The 17,454-nt window shown below is 41.5% G+C and overlaps 1 protein-coding gene across 1 annotated transcript in view; it reads left to right on the top strand.

Moving 5' to 3' along the window:
* Positions 1–17,454, top strand: part of auts2a (activator of transcription and developmental regulator AUTS2 a) — a 271,187-nt gene that overhangs the window by 164,891 nt on the left and 88,842 nt on the right. Inside the window, exon 5 of the mRNA XM_026371485.2 lies at positions 14,912–14,941. Coding sequence (XP_026227270.1) covers positions 14,912–14,941 — 30 coding nt within the window. The remainder of the gene's footprint in view (positions 1–14,911; positions 14,942–17,454) is intronic.

The raw sequence follows: 17,454 nt of genomic DNA, 5'->3' as shown, positions 1-17,454 counted from the left end.
AAACACATGTTGTATAACACTATGGATCAGGACCACAAGTAGAACAAAAGCAAGTGATTGAGGATTGCATAGTTGGAAGCACCTTCTGTAGCAGAATGATTGATAATGTCTCTCTGCCTGTCAAGCCCTTGAGGGAGATATTCCTCCCCCTATTGTTGTGTCTGCTGCCAATCACCCTTTGTCATCCCATGGTTACTGAGCTTTCAGTCCTTCCAGTTTTCCTCATTGTCTTTGTTTTCAACGCACATTTGACAAGTGAATTGAGGGTCATACAGCTGATCCCTAACTGTTATTCTGGGTGGGGTTTCAGAGGACATTAGCTTTTGATCTGATTTTCTGCCTTGTGGATTTTAGTTGTCTTCTATCTGTGTCTTTATTGTCATCGAATCCTGGAACCAATCTCTTCAGATCTTAACTGTGTATCCTCACTACAAAACGTCCTTGCGCGTCAGCTTTTGGGCCCAGACAAAAAGATAGAGAGTCCAGCTCTGGTCAGGACTGTTTTATTCTCCCATGGTGCTCATGGTCTGGTTCTACTCACATCTAAAGCGGAAACACGTTTATCCCCGCCACTCAATGTTATAATGTGAGTGATTATTTAAGACTGAGAAGAGCTTGATGGGCCCACAATAAATTATTTCTGCATAGACGAAACAATATCATCTTTCTGTCATCCTCTCATTCCTCTATCTCTTATTATTTCTTTCCTAATATGCTTTCACTTACAGGCTTTTTTTTTCTTTTTTGCTTTCGTGAAACTGAGTGTTTGGCATGAACTTTTGCCGTATGCCTGTAGATTTGCCAAAGAAATTTCAGAGCAGCTCTTTTCTTGCGCCAAGTATTTGGCCATCTGTTTAAGTCTTTAACCAGCAGCATCTAGGGACTTCATCAAGCTTGAACTGTGAAGTCAAATGGTTTTCTTTAGCTCCCAAATCAAGCTAGGCACTGCTGTGCAGATTTACTGCACTGACAATTTCAAGCAATCACACATATATTTTATTATGCAGTATGTAGTCACATTTATGGGATTTGCACTTAATGATGGCCAGGTTTTCCCAGAGCTGTTTTTATGTCATTAGTATTATAATATAGTGAAATTAGACAAAGTAGTCTCTTTTGAATCATTATAAATCACACAGATATAACAGTTTTAGCAGACAGGAAATCTATTTGTGTTAGTTTGATGTTAAGTGTTAAGTATCTGCAAATGAGGGTGCAGACAAATAGCTGAAACAGCTGCAATAGTCATTTCCCAAAGATGTCTATACTAGCCATGACTCTACCTCCTTTATACGGACCACACTGCCACTCACAGACTGAGAATTTTAAAACTGGAGATTCCTGAGCAATGTACTGCTCGACAAGAGAGGTAGAGGAAAGGAGATAGCATTTCTGTGGGGGTTGGGTTCATTATGTGGTGCGCAGGACACCATTATTAGCACCATTACACACACTGACAGCCACACATTCATTCTCCTATATCTGCTTTTTAAAGCCACCCATAAATAATAAGGACTGCAGTTAGCCTCGACTTGAAGGAAGGAAAAAAGGTCATTATAGACAAGGCATCCATTTGTCAAAATTATTTCATCATCATCAATCTCGGCACACAAGGAGGGTTTTTGCTTTAGTTAATTGTAGATTGGAACACTGGGCATAAATTTCCATTAGCAATCTTTTTGTTACTCTCTGTACATTTTGACTCTAACTGCTCTTTGTTGTGACCAAATGGCAAATGTGAATTCAAGTGAAGTGATGGCAACCTATTTCTTAATTAGGAATTGTAAACTCGTCCTAAAACCATATGCATTGCTTCAGAGGGATTTGGACTTCTGACTTAAGCTATGTCAGTGTGAGTTTGCTGCCGATCCATTGTGATGTAGAGGTCACAGTGTTGTCCTGGTTAAATGTGCTCTGACTGGTAATCTGTGGTGCTGTGCAGTATAATTACCCCAGCTTTTATCAGAATGACCTCTCTGACAAACTTCCCTGGTGGAAGGAGACACCTGAGAGCTTCCACACTTCCTATCTGCCCTTGTTTTATCGAAAAGGCCCCGTCTGAATGGATAATAGAGCCCCTGTTCTCCCAACAGACGGATAATGGAGGGTGGAGTAGTCCTCTCTGGCAGAGTACTGCCTCTTCCCTGCACTGGAGAAACCAATACCAGGCCTATCGGCTGATATATGACACTAATACACAGGCTGACTGGGGCCCTAAACAGAAAAGAGGGATTGTTCCGACTTTCGACTGGCTGTAGGATCCATGACTCACAGGTACCGCACTGTCTGGCCCTTGAGACCGCTCTAATTGCTTTACATCTGTACAAAGGTTTCTTGTAATCGGGCCTTCTGCCTCCATTTGTCTTCCTTTCAGTCTCCTAGTGAAGGCCTTAATTGGTCTTAGTGGGGCTTTTTTTCCAGTTAGCTCCCGGGCCTGAGCTAGTACAAGACTTTACCTTGGGGGGGCAGTGGGGTTTGCTAGTCGTTGAGGGGGTCGCAGAAGAGAGGAATTCAATACTTCTTTTACCTTTAACACTTTAATTAATGTTCTCCTGACAAGCAGTTTTTCCCATAGCTTCACATAGAGGGGTGAACTCCTGGGATCCACACAAGAATCAAGATTTGTGCAGCTTTGTAAGAAAACCTCCTATGCAGTCCCTAGTGGCCAATCGACATTTGCTGAGAATCCAGTTCTTTTTGTGTTGATTGTTAGTACACATTTTTCTGCCTGTGTCTCACTAGATGCTATCAGGCACATTTCAAAGTGGTGAACAACGCTGCCACAAGTTTAGGTATTGCAAACAATATTTATTCCAAATATGTATGGGCTTTTACTCAGAATACCCAATATTTTATGCGTTAGCATTTTCTGAGTTGTTAACTGTGCAGATAGTACAAAACTAAATGTGACTCTCAATTTGAATTGAAAAGTATGTTTACATATTCACATATAACTTGAAAAGTAAGAATATTTACATTTACATTGCCTAATTTCTCCAGTAAACTTTAAAAATGATGTTTAAACTGTTAGTGAATGTGTTTTAACACACATTCAGTAACTTTTTCCTGATGTCCCCAAATAAGACACAAATCAAACATATCATAAAAAATACAAATACTGCAGAATTAAAAAAAAACAACAAAAAAAGCTGAATTAGTTCTAAGCATACCACAATAATTTGAATGTTATCCGCAACTTCTTCATCAAAACATGCTTCCTCTAATTTTAATCTTAAGAGGGCCTGAAGTAACATAGTTATGGTGCTTACAGATGCAAAAATAAGTTTTGCTTTGAGTGGACATAAATTAAACGTGGTATAAGTTTGAAGGACGTCTGTCAGTCATTAAGCTCCACCAGTCTCTGTTTGCTTTTAATAAACTACTCAGAGTGTTGCCAGTGTAAGCCAACGCGGATTTCCAGACTGTAACGTGACCTACCTCACTTTATCTGACTAGACCCTGTTCACTCTTAAGATAACATCTCTTGTACACTGCTCCACAAACCACTTTTCACATCTTTAATTGAAGATGCAGTCCAGTAAAGCAGTTTTGTCATGAATTCTACTTTTAATTATAATATTGACATACCTTATTGTTCCATTTGGGGACATTGTAGTTGGACAGCGGCCAGACAGTAGATTACTGTAGTATGACTACAGTGCTACTATGGGGTTTCAGTGTCTCCAAGGACAGGTGGCCAGGAGCAACCGGAAGTCAAACCAATGACCCTGCAGACGACTGACAATTGTGAGTGTGATGTACTCACCTGGACCTACATTTGTCCAGCTTCTATAAATGATCACAGCTTTGGAAATAACTATATTATCAATCAAAGTAAGAGTTATGGCTGGTTTTGATTTCTGCTCCTGATTCCACCACTGGAATGGAGAGAAAATGTGTTTTGTATCCAGCCTGTTGCTATTATTTGGTTCTCTGTATTCGCTGATGTTTTTTGGGCATTTTACAATGCAATGTGGCCTGTTCTCTGCTGTGTTCTGCTCTGCTGTGCTCCCTGTATTTCCTGCTGACTGACTGATATGGAGCTCTGCTGCCAGGGCTTAAATAGCAGCTGTAAGCGTCCAGCTGCTCCCTGCCACGCTCCACTTCTCCCCAGATGGCTCAGAGGCGTTCCAGCAGCCCTCCGGAGGAGCGCTCATGAGGAAAGTGTTATGGAGTGGCTCTTTGAAACACCAGGGAGCATCCCTCACTGTACCACAGCCACCCTCCTCTGTCTCCAACCCCCGGGCCGAACGCCCAAATCAGGGGAGGGCTGCTTGTGCAGCCTCGTTTGCCAACTTAACAACGGGAGGCAGCACAGATGGTGGAGTCTGCAGCATAGGCCAGCATGGAGCCTGGGGGGAGCCCTGGAGAGAGCACATGCCTTTCCTGGCCTGGGATGGCACTGATATCCCCCAGGAAGAGCTCTCAGTGGCCCTCAGCAGATGACCAGCAGAGGTCTGGCAAGCTTTGCTCAGCTCTGAGATGGTGTGGTGAAATGTTTTTCTTTACCCACATGGGTGTCTTTGATAAGTGTGTTGTTTCACTGCTAACCCAAGAGAAAATGTACGCATTCAAAGTCATTGTAATGTTCATTAGAAACTCAGTGTTAATATATTATGTTGTCTGTATTGCTCCAGGGCAACAGTCTCTGACCTTGGCTGTGTGTTAAAATGATGAATGGTCCATCAACTTCACACCATTGAAGCAAACCACAGGGTTCATTTCAACCATGACATTGCCCACAGAGATAATGTCATGTTTAACATATCTTGCATTTACACTGCTCTGAAACTATACCAGAAATATCCTGTAGCCTGAGGGATTGAGACCACTAGTGGCGCTGCAGAGCTTTGATTTAATGATCATTATCTTGTAAATTCTCATGGCTACAGAGGATAGTAGCAGTTTCTTGAAGTAAAAAGTAATACTGTGCCAGTAAAATAGAAGACCACAGTGTAAATTACCTATATTTAACACAAAAGAAGAAATGGCTACAGTACATCTGGTAGAAAATATTGTTTATTTTTAATCAAAAAGGCCAAATACAATCTTTTAACTGAACTTAATAAGAAATGCTGAAAAAGCTTAGCTACATTAAGACTGAAACTAATTATACATTTTAGAGTAAAACTGAAACCAGCATGTCCATCTCACACAGTGAACGTGCTTCTTTAAAAAATATTTAATTCCTTGTTAATCCCTCTCTTACTATTATTTTCCTCCCTGTGGCTCAAATGGAGAAAAGTGTGCTCCAGAGATGGACATAGGGCCGCTATTGCTCCCAAAGGGGGAGTAGGAGGTTGGGTTAGGGGGGTCCTTGCTCTGCTGACCTTACTGTTATCCTTTTCGTGACAGGAAACATACATCATAGCGGGCCTCTAATGCGAAACACATTCTGCCACAACTTGATCAAAGCCAGGCTGTCTGGACAACAAAGTGCCCTGTAATGCCATATTTTGACCATATAATTGGAGAGTAATTACAGCTGACAAAACACTCAAGTGATTTTTCTCTCTCCCTTCCTTCTTCTTTCTCCTTCCGAGTGTGTTTGGTTTTAAGAAATCTCAGAGAAGGGTTGTCATAAACTATGTGGGATATTGTGTGCTGAGTTAGCTTGAAAGCTCTTGAGTAGAGCTGATGGTAGGCCAGCTTTTTTTGGAGCATGATCACTTATTCAGAGACACTATAACAACACAAGGGTAGCAGTAACCAAGGCCCTAGAAAAACACTGGTTCACCGCGTGGCAGCTGACCCTCACTCACTCACTCCTGACAAAACTGTGCTTTTACTCTTTGGAATTTTGGTGACTGCATCTATTCTATTGTCTCTGATAACACAGTTTATATTATAGTGGTCAGCTTGGTTCTTATTTGATCAAGTTCCACATTACCCTAACCAGCAATTTGCTAAGCATAGATGTTGGAGGGACTGACCTTGAAGTGTTGGCAACAGAAAAAAAAGATTTAGTTATTTTAAAAAAAGATACTTGGCAAAGCCTGTTGTTTAGTCAAATACTTTTGTGAGTGTTGCTACATGGTAGGAATCATTTCAGCAGATGTTGGTGCTTTGTTATGTTTGTCATTGCAGTGGTTGTCCCGAACATTATAATCTTTGGATAGCTTTTCATTGTGCTGGGGCACTCTGTCTCAACATACAGGCTTGGGTCCTGAGCTTTGTGGATCTTTGTGGTATTATAATCATACAGTTTGACATAAGTTCTAACTCTGTTAGAGCACAGCTCCAGAAGCACCCTGTCACCACTCACAGTTTAACCTAATGTTTGCATACTGCTCATAGTTTCAAGGAGTAAGTCCAGCCATCACAAGTTAAAAGCCTCAAAACTGCAGTCCTTTAATTGCACTAATCTTTGGCCAACTCGGGGATTCAGAAGCCATCTTTTAGTTGAGCATGAGTTAAGACACAAATCTAGCTGTCATCCTGTGATAATCTGGTATGCTCCAGCCTGTTGGCGGGCTGTTTACTATTGGAAAGCAATAGGCAAAACCTGGAATTAATAAAAGGTAGAATTGAGGAACCTGCAAAAGCATCTTTACTGTCTAAAGTTGAGGCATTTTTTCTCAGAAGAAGATTAGATTCAGATATGGAAATTGTAATAAAATGGGTGCCTGCCCCAAACTGCTGTAGGCCCCTCAGCTCTGGTTTCAGTCAACACCTCCATGGAGTTTAAATCAAGCCTTGAGGGACAGAAGGGGGCAAGACTGGTTAGAAACCTAATGGTATTGTGGGAGGTGGTGGATGTCAGATGGCTGGTCCATGGCTTTCAGCCTGCTATCATGCTCTACCACTTAGCATGCTAATTAATCCCAACCAAAGGGCTGTGTCAGTCACCCCATGCTCCACCAGGGACTCTCCCACTGGGCTCATCCTGCTTTAATTGAGCACGTTTTTCAGGAGCCTGCTGTCCCTGGGATTACATGAGATCCCTCTAATTCACCCAGCCTGCCGCCGGCGTGGGCAAAGTGAACGAGCGAGGGAGGGAATGAGATGAGACATAGAGCTGGGAAATGTATAAATAAACCAAACAAACAAACAAAAAACCAGACTGAGTGTTTATTAACACCCCTGGGATGAAAAAGGAGGTGAGTGCAGGAAATCATTAGCGCAGGAGAGTCAAGCTAGACTCGTTTGATCTCACTGATCGAGGGGCAAATGTAATTTAGCACACTGTGAGTAATTTGTTTTAGCAGTTAGCTTGGGTTCCTTTTAATTTCATTTTGCCTTGCATCAGTCTTTCAAATTAAATATTTTTTTTGTACAAAGGGGATCTTTGTAAGTCTGGCAGCTCAAAGACCAGCCCTCAACAACAACTAATGTTTATTCATCTTTGCTTGTTTGCATGTGCGGTAGACAGAATCTTGACAGGCGTGTGCAGTGTCGGCTTTGAGTACTTTCTGTATAATGAGGCAACTCAGATGTACACTGTGACAGCTAGCAAATCATAGTAGGAAAATAACAAAGTGTTTTTGTCACAGCAGCTCTAATTATTTGGAAGACAGTACTGAAGAGGCTGCATCTGTTTATGTGTCTCACCTTATGTCCTCATTCAACTGAAAGTTGTTGACTATGCAATCTGTTTATGAAATTATGACACAATTTTCAAACCTGGTTAACTAAATATTTTAACTCCTACCATATAAAAAGAAGAAGCTAAGTAAATTTTTTATCAGTAATTTACAAATGAGTGTAGGGTGGAGCCTTTCATTAATCTCACAAAAGTTCACATAACTGATTCAGTATATTTATGTTTCCTTCGGTGAAGATCACCATTAGGTATTGACTGTGCTTCTGTTGTGACATGGCATGACAGCAGCTAAAGGGGGAGGTCTATTTTGCTCAAAATGTTTCCACTTAATTGTTGCACCCAACCATCATGCTGACATTGACCTGCATCGTGTCCAGCTAGTGTCAGCTGAGGCGAGTAGGGAAAAGGGAGGAGGCTTATCAGCTGGAGATGCCTGGAACATTGTTGCTATGAAGCACCTTATCAGGCCTGTGTTCACACCGCGTGTAGCCTGAGCACCTGCTCTCACTGTCAGCAGAGATGTGAGTTCTCTCCTTTGGTAACAGAGAAGCAAAGAAAGAAACATGCTGGATTGTCCTAAGCATGAGCAGCAATCTGTGGAAATACTGTATGGGTGTCGGCTGGCTGCAAGCCTCAACTCTCTCTCTCTTCTTCCCCAACCTTGCTCACCTCCTCATCATGGCGGACCCCAAGAAGGAGCTTCATGGAGCCACATAATGATACGCAGTGAATGTGCAGCACTGGGGTGGCTGTTAACAGTGGCAGCTGCACAGATAGTCTGGATGATGGAAAATCAGTGGGACCTCATTTTGGTTTGCCAGTATGAATATTAATGGCCCGTTTCCAGGCCATGGCTAATGATGAGGAAAATTCCCTAATAAAAACTTGATGTGATGGGCAACAACCCGCAGGGTCACTGGAGACAGTCAAAGTTAATAGTGTGCCATCAGGTGTGAGGAGTTAAGTGATTAGAGGCACAGAACCTAATCCTGATGTTGCTCTCCCCCCTCAGCTAAAAGTCGGTGTAGAGTGAGGGAGGACTGGAGGAATCGTTTCTTTTCCCTTTAAGACAATAGCCAGTATTGACTAAATTGATTGATTAGTTTCTGAGTTAAATCAATATGTATCAGTGTTATCAATCAATATCAAAATTGTTTGTGTGAGGCCAGATTGCTGTAATGAATATGCCAAATCGCACCTTTGCTAATGTCTGACATGCGGGGTAATACACACCAAGTATACTTTTCTCGTGGGAGTCACTATAGCCACACAGGAAATACAATTTAATATGTCATTATCTCAAAATCCTTTGATTAATCCAGCATCTGCTTTGTGCCTCAGTCCCCTGTTAGCTTATGAAAACAGAGTGCGGAGTTGAGGTAAGGCAAGGTGTGCATTTTAGGCGTTTGTGTATGCGCTCACACTTGTGTGCTGCAGCTGCAGTCTTTTTTCTTTTTTTTCCCCTCATTTCAGTGAAATAACCAATAAATGCTTCCCACCTCCAGACACTCCAGAGTCTTGCCTGTAGCTGGGAGAACCACGTTCAGATGATTCTTGGAACAAATGGATTTTTAAGAAAACTGTGCTGTAGGTTTCTGTTGCTTTCTTCCTACCCTGGTCCTTGTCAGGTCTGAGTTTGGATTCGGTTGGTGGATGAGACTGATCAACAGAGAGGTTTACCCTGCAGCAACAGCTGGTTTCTCCAGGCTTCACTTCAGTGGTTATGCTTGTATGAAATAAGCATCACTGCTGAGCTGGAGATGTAGCCATATCTGCAATTTAAGTTACCGTCTTTTACACTGAAGCAAAAAAGTACCACATACAGCACTTTCACACATACTAAACAAATATTTTCACACCAAGCAAGCTTATGAATGTCTCTGTATCTGCATTTCAGACAGTGCTCCTTTTACTTCTGTGGTCACACCCTAGCACGAAACCACTGAGTAGACATTGCAGAGCTAACTCTGTAAGTTGACATTAGTGGTGCCATTAAAATGTAAATCTTTTTACAGATTTCACTATTTGTAATTAATAATAATAATAACAATAATAATATCAAAGTAATATAACTGAGGTTTAGAAAATTGTCTGAGATGGTTTCAGTAAGCTTGGGCAGAGTCCAGTCAAATAAAAGATAAAAAGAATTTACTTGAGAGTAATGAAACCAGAGGTCATACACTATAAAGTTGTTATTTGTCTCTCATATTTAGCTCCTCTGTCCCACTGACTGGAATCCAGAATTTGTGATGCAGTAGAATATCTTCTGGATAAAGTTTTACATTTGAGGGGAAATTGCATTCAGATGTTGGCCTGCTGCATTTGGCCAATGCTGCACATGTGGATCAGACCTAGTTTTATTAGTCCACATAGAGGTCTGGTCCTCCCTGACGAAACGTTCTTGAGTGCTTAAAGAGGCGTTTGCCATATGCGACTATATAGACTGTCTCAAACACACAAGCTGTGCTGTTTTCTTAGGAATTATTTGTAAGGTTTTTTCTTTCATAGCTTACTTTCATATGACAGTCGCACATCAAGCAGCTGCTGTAAAAAATTATATATTCAATGTTATCTCCTCAAAACCTTTTCTATTTTAATGATCTGTTTCAGACAGCCATGTCATGTTGAATTTCCTTCCACTCTCTTTTAGGTGTATTTACAAAACTGTCTTTTACGCTTATCTTTTTTTTATGAAAAGCATTTATTTAATCTTTACTGTTGTGTGAAATCACTTTAACCACATTCGGTCATGCACTGTATGTATTTGTACCCTTTTTAGGCTTGGGAGTCAGTCTGTATAATAGCAGAGGCTAACACTACCTTAGAATCCAGCACATATCATCATTAAAATCCCAAGTCACTGTGGGTGAGAGTAATGCATGAAGCAAGCAATTCAGCACATCCATCATGCTGGTGTTCCTGGTTCAGCTCATTGAACTGTACCACATCTCCATTTCCACAGAGTATGATTTCTAGTATTTACTGAAGAAGCTCATGTTGCCTACCTTAAGATTCAATTTTTGGCTAAATTGTATGTAGCGAACAAAGCTTCTTTTTAAAAATATTTCTTTTTTTATAGGACTCCTAATATCAAACGTATAGTGACAGATCTGCTGCTCCAACTTTGTGTGCCAGAGCAGGTGCTGTGTAGCAAACCCTGAGCTCATCAGTCTCCTCCTGCCCAGCTCTATTTGTTGTTCCTCAATTCACAGTGGCAGGACTGGCAGACTGTGTAATGTGTAGGTGAGAACGAGAGGCAGATACAGGAGGTGTGAGTTGGAGATTTGAGAATAACCATGGCACTCATCCCCATTTCACCATCCTGGTCTCCTAATATTACCCATGGATAATGTGGCCCCTACCCAGCGGTAGGTCCAGCATGCCACCATATCAAGTTATTGCTTAGGGTGAGGTGTCCAGCTCAGCTAGTCTGGGCTCAGCCCCATTCTAGTTTTACAAAGCCTCCAAGCCCTCAACCTGCAGAGAGGGGCACTGGGCTCCAAGATAGCAATCAAGGCTTGATTTGCCAACACATTTCCAATGATTAAAATGTAATTAGCACAAGCGAGCACCTCCTCCCCAGCTAATTTTCATGCACGCTGTGACAGGCAGGCGGTCGGCGGCACCCAAGCCCCAGCAGCAGATGGAGGAGGATGCAGCGGGAGGGTAGAAAACCATTTTGCAATGTGACTGTTTGCATCAGAAAACCATCAGGACGTGTGGCTATATCAGGAAGGAACTGTTAGGAGGAGGGAATGAGGAGCTCTTGACGACAGCACATCAAATTGACACAGCTGACCCTGGCAATGGCTGCCATCCTTCATGCTGTCGATCCAACTCTCAGGCATGCAGGCTGGTTGGCTTTTTCCCTTGGCTTTAACCCTTTCAGCCATCCTCCAGGACAACCTGGCTCAGGCTGACAGAGATACACCATACCTACCAGAATTAATTTTGTGGTCATGGATAGCAACCAGCATAACCTGAGGCAACAATATGCATCCATCACAGATCCCAATGTAAGAGGTTGTCATTTTTGAAAATATTAGATTTGAGACAACTTGTAACACCAGAGAAGCAGATCATAAATTATGATAAGTCTGTTAAGCACACTGCCTTCAGAATTACAGGCATTGTTCATGCATGTTATTGTTTTCTTTATTAACTTAACATCTGCTAGTAGTTTTGGATTTCCGGGAAGATTTTATTGGTATCGGGAACATGCCATAATCCCCTTGCACGCATTCTTGTGTGATGTGGTTGCCTCTTTATTACTGACATATTTCTGTGGGTACCTCTAGCACTTTGGTGATCCGGTCCTCTGCAGACGATGGCATAGCTGCATCATTTAGCATTCGACCCATGGCTGCTGATGGTCCCCTTCTGTTGGGCCAGTATTACTCTCAGCTGGAGAGGATTTAGGACAAGAATAATTTACTCTTGCTCTCAGACCAATATAAACAAAAGGCTTGATGCTTGGACTGAGCATAGGGAAATTTGTAGGAGCACTCAGCCAAAAGAGAGGCCCGGGTGAGAGCAGAGGGGCAATCAGAAGTGCTCCGGATACAGGCCAACATCAACAGCTCTTAGAACTGAAGCTAATGTTTGACATTCCTGTGTTACTTAAACTAAACACTAGGGTCTCGCTGTACAGTACAATGCTGGCCCTGTGTAAATAGCAGTCGGCCTGGGTTGAGTATCGCTTTTCTTTGTCAGCCCCCTCCCAGGACTAATGGTTTCCTTATTGTACATGACTGCTGCTTTAAATCAGACCCGTATCCTACCTCAGCCTGTCATATAGCTAACTCCTCTGACATCAATATCACTATTGTATACTGTTTTTTTTCACTTGTCCCTATATATAATAATATAATAATATATTAATTTTCCCTAACTCTAACCCTTAGTCTCTAACATATAGCTGTCTTTCACTAAACAGTCTCAGAAGGTTGGTATAAAGTGTTTTTGACATTACAGTTAACCATATATCAGCAGGTTTATACATACTCACCAAGCAGTAGCTGCAGCATATTACCCAAAATCATAGCAATAACTGCATTTTTGTGCTCTTGCTTGCCTCCTAAAACATAATCATACCGCAGTTATTAATGTCTGCCTATCTTTCAAGATGTTTCCAACTTCAAGACTTTCTAGTTTTCTGTTTCCATTCTAATCTAAGACTCTGTAAGTAGAAATACAAGGAGTAACACATTTCCAGACATGCAGGGATTCTTCTTCCCCGCCTCAACTTGCTTTATGCATGAGGCATCGCATTAGTTCACTATGATCACTCATCAGTGAGTGACAGCTCTGACTAGTTTATATGCCTTAGATGTGTTTTTATCTTTTTAGGGATATTATTATTTGTTACTTTCTGCTTTGTACCTGAGCAGCAAGTTCAAGGGAGGTTTGGTGTCTGCACCATAAGGATGAACAGATCACCTGCCTCTGCCTGTCAGGTCTGATCTCAGGATTTTTTTTACTTTGCTCATTATAAAGGTATTTCCATTTTATTAAGTTTTCGCTTTTTTCTACCCTTTGTCACTCTGAGAGATTTGCATACCTCTATTCCTAGGGAAAAAGAGTAATGACAGCAATTTCTTTTCTTTTCTCTCCCCCACTAGCCGTGTGAGTGCTTCGTTTAGTGGCACCTGTGAAAGCGACAGGCGAAGGGATGAGAAGTGAAAGAGAGCAGTTGATTAAATCATCATCAAGTCGCAGCAGAGAAAGTCAATTCTGCTTGCCGTCTACAATGATATCCTTTTATCTTAAAGTAATGAGCTATGGCACTTTTGCATCGGGTAATACGATGAGTTCCATTAGCATGTTCCATTTGCTTCACAAGCAAGGGCAAGTCATTCCAGCCGGCTTCTATCTTGGCAATCAAAGCAAGCAAGGGAAAAGGAGGGAGGGCAAAACAAGGAAAAAGGAGAAAGATAGGTTGGTAGAGTGTGAGTGTGTGTGTATTTTTATGGATCATAAAATTATTCGAAATTATTCAGACCTCTTGCCTGTGTTCCCTCATACATCGTGTGCACAGGCAGAGAAGCTGCTAATGACCACTTGGTTGCATTAGCGTTCAGTACATTCTGAGACGTCTGGATACATGGAAGCAGTTGAGACTGCTAATACTGCTCATCAGATCTTGTCTGCCTCAGCATTAGTCAGTGCTGTGTGGGCGGCCGCAAGAGTGCGATACATGGTAGATGGGCCTATTTATTAACAAGCAAGAAGAGATGTGCACAAATGCACACAGTGTGTAGCTTTTTGTATTACAGAGACATTCACGTGTAATCACAATCTGAACTTATCTTTCATTACCCTTATTTATTCGTCAACTTGGCAGCCTATAGGGTGCTGACTCTCTACACACTGTATTAAAATAGGGGTGGAATGTTGTGGGTGGTGGAGGAAGAGAGAGAAGTAGAGAGCAGGAGAACGTCTGAGGAGTGTTTGCCCAGTGCGTTTATTGCCTCTGCATAATTTATGAGCTGTTGGAGCTGACCATCATGGCAGTGTGCCGCAGGCGGCCCCTGGGGCCGTGTGGGACAGGCCTGTAAATTGGATGCTGTGCCCCTGCTGAGCTCGCAAGGCCCCTTTTTACCATCCAGCTTGAGAAACAGACCAGCCACGAGCCTAGCCAGCTACCTTTGAGCTCTGCAGAGCCCCAGATCAGCAAAAAAACAAGAGATGGAAGCAAAAAGGATGGGAGAAAAAAGGAAAAAAATGGCAGGACCTTCTGTCTCTCCCTCCCTGCACTGTCAATCATTTCACTGCCTTCCTTCATTCCTTTCCTACTTTAATCGACACCCACCAACCTCTCCACGCACTCCCGGTCCAGATACTTACACACACACACACACACACACACACACACCTCAGTGCCAGCCCCTGCCCATATTCCCCCCCAGTGCCTTCTTCATTACCGACTCCAGTGCTTCTCTCTACCTCAGCCATATGCACAACGTTGAGGGCCGCCAGTCACCCGGCATCACACTAATTAGTTGATAAAGAATTAAGTGAACCTTGAAATTGAAATTGGAAAGAAAAAATGAAATCTAGCCACTTTTTCTACACTCCATTACAAAGTTTCCATCCTCGTCTTGTCATTTCTCCATCCCCAGCCTCAAGCAGAAACACATATAATCGAATTATAATTCTAGTGGCATTCAGTGTTTTGAGATTCCAGCTCCATCTGAATTTCTCAGTTTCCAGTGTTAACAAGGACATGGCTGTTCATGAGAAATTTGCTTTGTTTCACATTCCAGTGCTCATATCAGCTAGTGATCTCATTCTATTCAGACACTGAGTGAAATGTAAGACTTGGATATATCAGTCCTAATTTCAGCTGTGCTTTTCTGTCTCTTGCAGTGTGATACTGAGAGTGACCAAGAAGACAAGGTAAGGCTGCCATTCACTGTGTTTTTTTATATTCCATTAAATGTATTTTCATCTCATCCTTTATCAGTTTTCATTGAAATTCAGATATAAGAGTTTCTTTAATGCTAACAATTTAATGTAATTAGAATTAAACATTCTGTTAATAACCATTATAAAAGCCTTAATTAGCAGCTCATTAATTATACATGACTTAATAATGTGCCAAATCGAATCAAATTGTTTTGGGCTTGTAGGATTTAGATGGCATTTAGACAAGATCGCTGTAGTAGTGAGGGCAGAGGGTGCAGGCTTTTTTTTTTTTTGTTGTTTGTTTGCCTTTAGCCAAGCACTGCCACATCTACTGCTTAAGGTACAGTGCTTTGTATGCCGTTTGTCATGTATAGCTGGCACACATATAATGTGCCTAAAATAATAACACAAAAAAATTCTGACCTTTCATGTCTTTATTGAGAACAACCATTAAAACCTCATAGTGCTAGCATGGGTGAATTCTTCTTGTGCGGAGCCAACTCAAAAAGTTAGTGATTTTTGTCAGTCAAAGTTGCTCTAATCCACACCTCCAAACTAATTTTCCTAAGTTATGCTAACACCTAACTCCAGTTAGCCTTTTTAAGGTCATTATTCAAAGGGTTCACATACTTTTTCCACTGTCAGGTTTTTATGATTGGGCACAATTTCTTGCCACTGTACATACGAGGGTCATTCAATAAATAAGGTGAATTTTTTGGTATAAGGACTTCTAATACAGATAGAAGCTTACTTTTCTCTTCAACGTCCTTACAATGTCATCCACTGTCACCCTTCTGTCAGGCTGAATGAGGTCTTAGACTGATTCGATCACTTCAGGAGACCTCACTTCTGTAGGCCTCCCAGGCCTGCCTTCATCCTCAACACTGCTCCATCCTTCTTTAAACAATTTAGCCCACTTGTAGACATTTTTCTGGCTGAAACATGTGGCACCATACACAGTTGACATTCCCCTATGAATTTCAACGGGTTTGCACCCTTCAGCAACCAAAAACTTGATAACTGACCGCTGTTCAATCCTGGAGCATGCTTCTTGGTCAGCCATCTTTGTTAATCGCCAAAACTCTCAAGGTTTTTTTTAATCTGCAAAAGAAATTAAATCCATGTGAAAAAGAAGTGAAAACAAAAAACAAAATTAAAAAGTAAGCTTCTACCTGTATTAAAAGTCCTTACACCAAATAATTCACCTTATTTATTAATTGACCCTCGTACAAATCTATTTCTGTTGCTATAATCATCTATAACATCTTACTGTGGTATAATACCATTGTAAATTTGCTCCGAGGATCATGGTTTCAGTTTTGTCACCAGTTTTACAATTTACTATAATACTAAAAATATGTGTTCTTCCTGCCTCAAGCAGAATCTGCACAGTTTTTTTGTCTGTATTATCAATGTGACCAGGAGATCCAACACATTAAATACAGATTTGAAATGTGAAAGGATGGAGGTAGAGGTAGAAACAGTTATGTAAATGGTCTGCACTTATATAGCACTTTTCTACCTAACTGGTACTCAAAGCGCTTTACACTGCATCTCATTCACCCATTCACACACACACTCGCTCACTGATGGCAGAGCTGCTGTGCAGCTGATCTGACTCACCGGCGATAACTTGGGGTTCAGTATCTTGCCCAAGGACACTTTGGCATGTGACATGGCAGCTGGGAATCGAACCACCAATCCTATGAGTGGCAAGTGCTCTACCTATTGAGCCACAGCCATGTCTTTATGTCTTCTTGGGAGTGTAAAAGGCCACATGAGATTACAAGCTGATCAGAAAATCAGAATTAAAGATACTCGTCATATGTAAACACGTTATATGAAAGTGTAGGTATACAAGTACTAGACTCAATACAAAAGACTTGAAAAACTGAAGAATGAAGGTGAATTGAAAAGCAGCATTTTCATTGGCAAAAACCTGTTACAGGGTGCAAGGTCTACATCTAGTCATGTGACTGAGCTAAACCTGCAACAGCTGTCTGCAGCTGTCTCATGAAGATTCACCCCACTTATTTTTGGCCACTATTGAGACTGGTAAAACTATTTAAAACAATTAAATGATCAAACTAGACAGCAGTGCAAATTAATTAAACAAATTATTTTCCAGCTTTTAACATCATGGCATACATATTTGATATAACTGCAGACACATTTCGAATATTCTTGATAGTTTCAGCATACCTTATAGATTCTAAGAGCAGCTGCATTATCCACTGATTTCTAACTAGAGATCTAGATCCACTCTAATGATTTAGTAATGCCATTTGCTTGTGGTGTTCAGACTGTGCAGCAAATTGAGTCATTACTCAGTGTTGTCGATTTAAATTGCTCCTGTCTCGGTGGCAATTCCTTTTTGTTTCAGGAAGAGAGAGAGAGCATGGTGAGCTGTAATCCCCCCGGTGACTGTATTAATTCACTCTGGCTCACGTTACGCTCCTGATGAACAGCACCGACTACACCTTCCTGTCATTGATTAATTGTGT

This window comes from Anabas testudineus, chromosome 14 (assembly GCF_900324465.2).
Source record: "Anabas testudineus chromosome 14, fAnaTes1.2, whole genome shotgun sequence".
NCBI lineage: Eukaryota > Metazoa > Chordata > Actinopteri > Anabantiformes > Anabantidae > Anabas > Anabas testudineus.
Note: the sequence above shows the minus strand (reverse complement) of the source record. Positions and strands in the feature narration are given on the sequence as shown.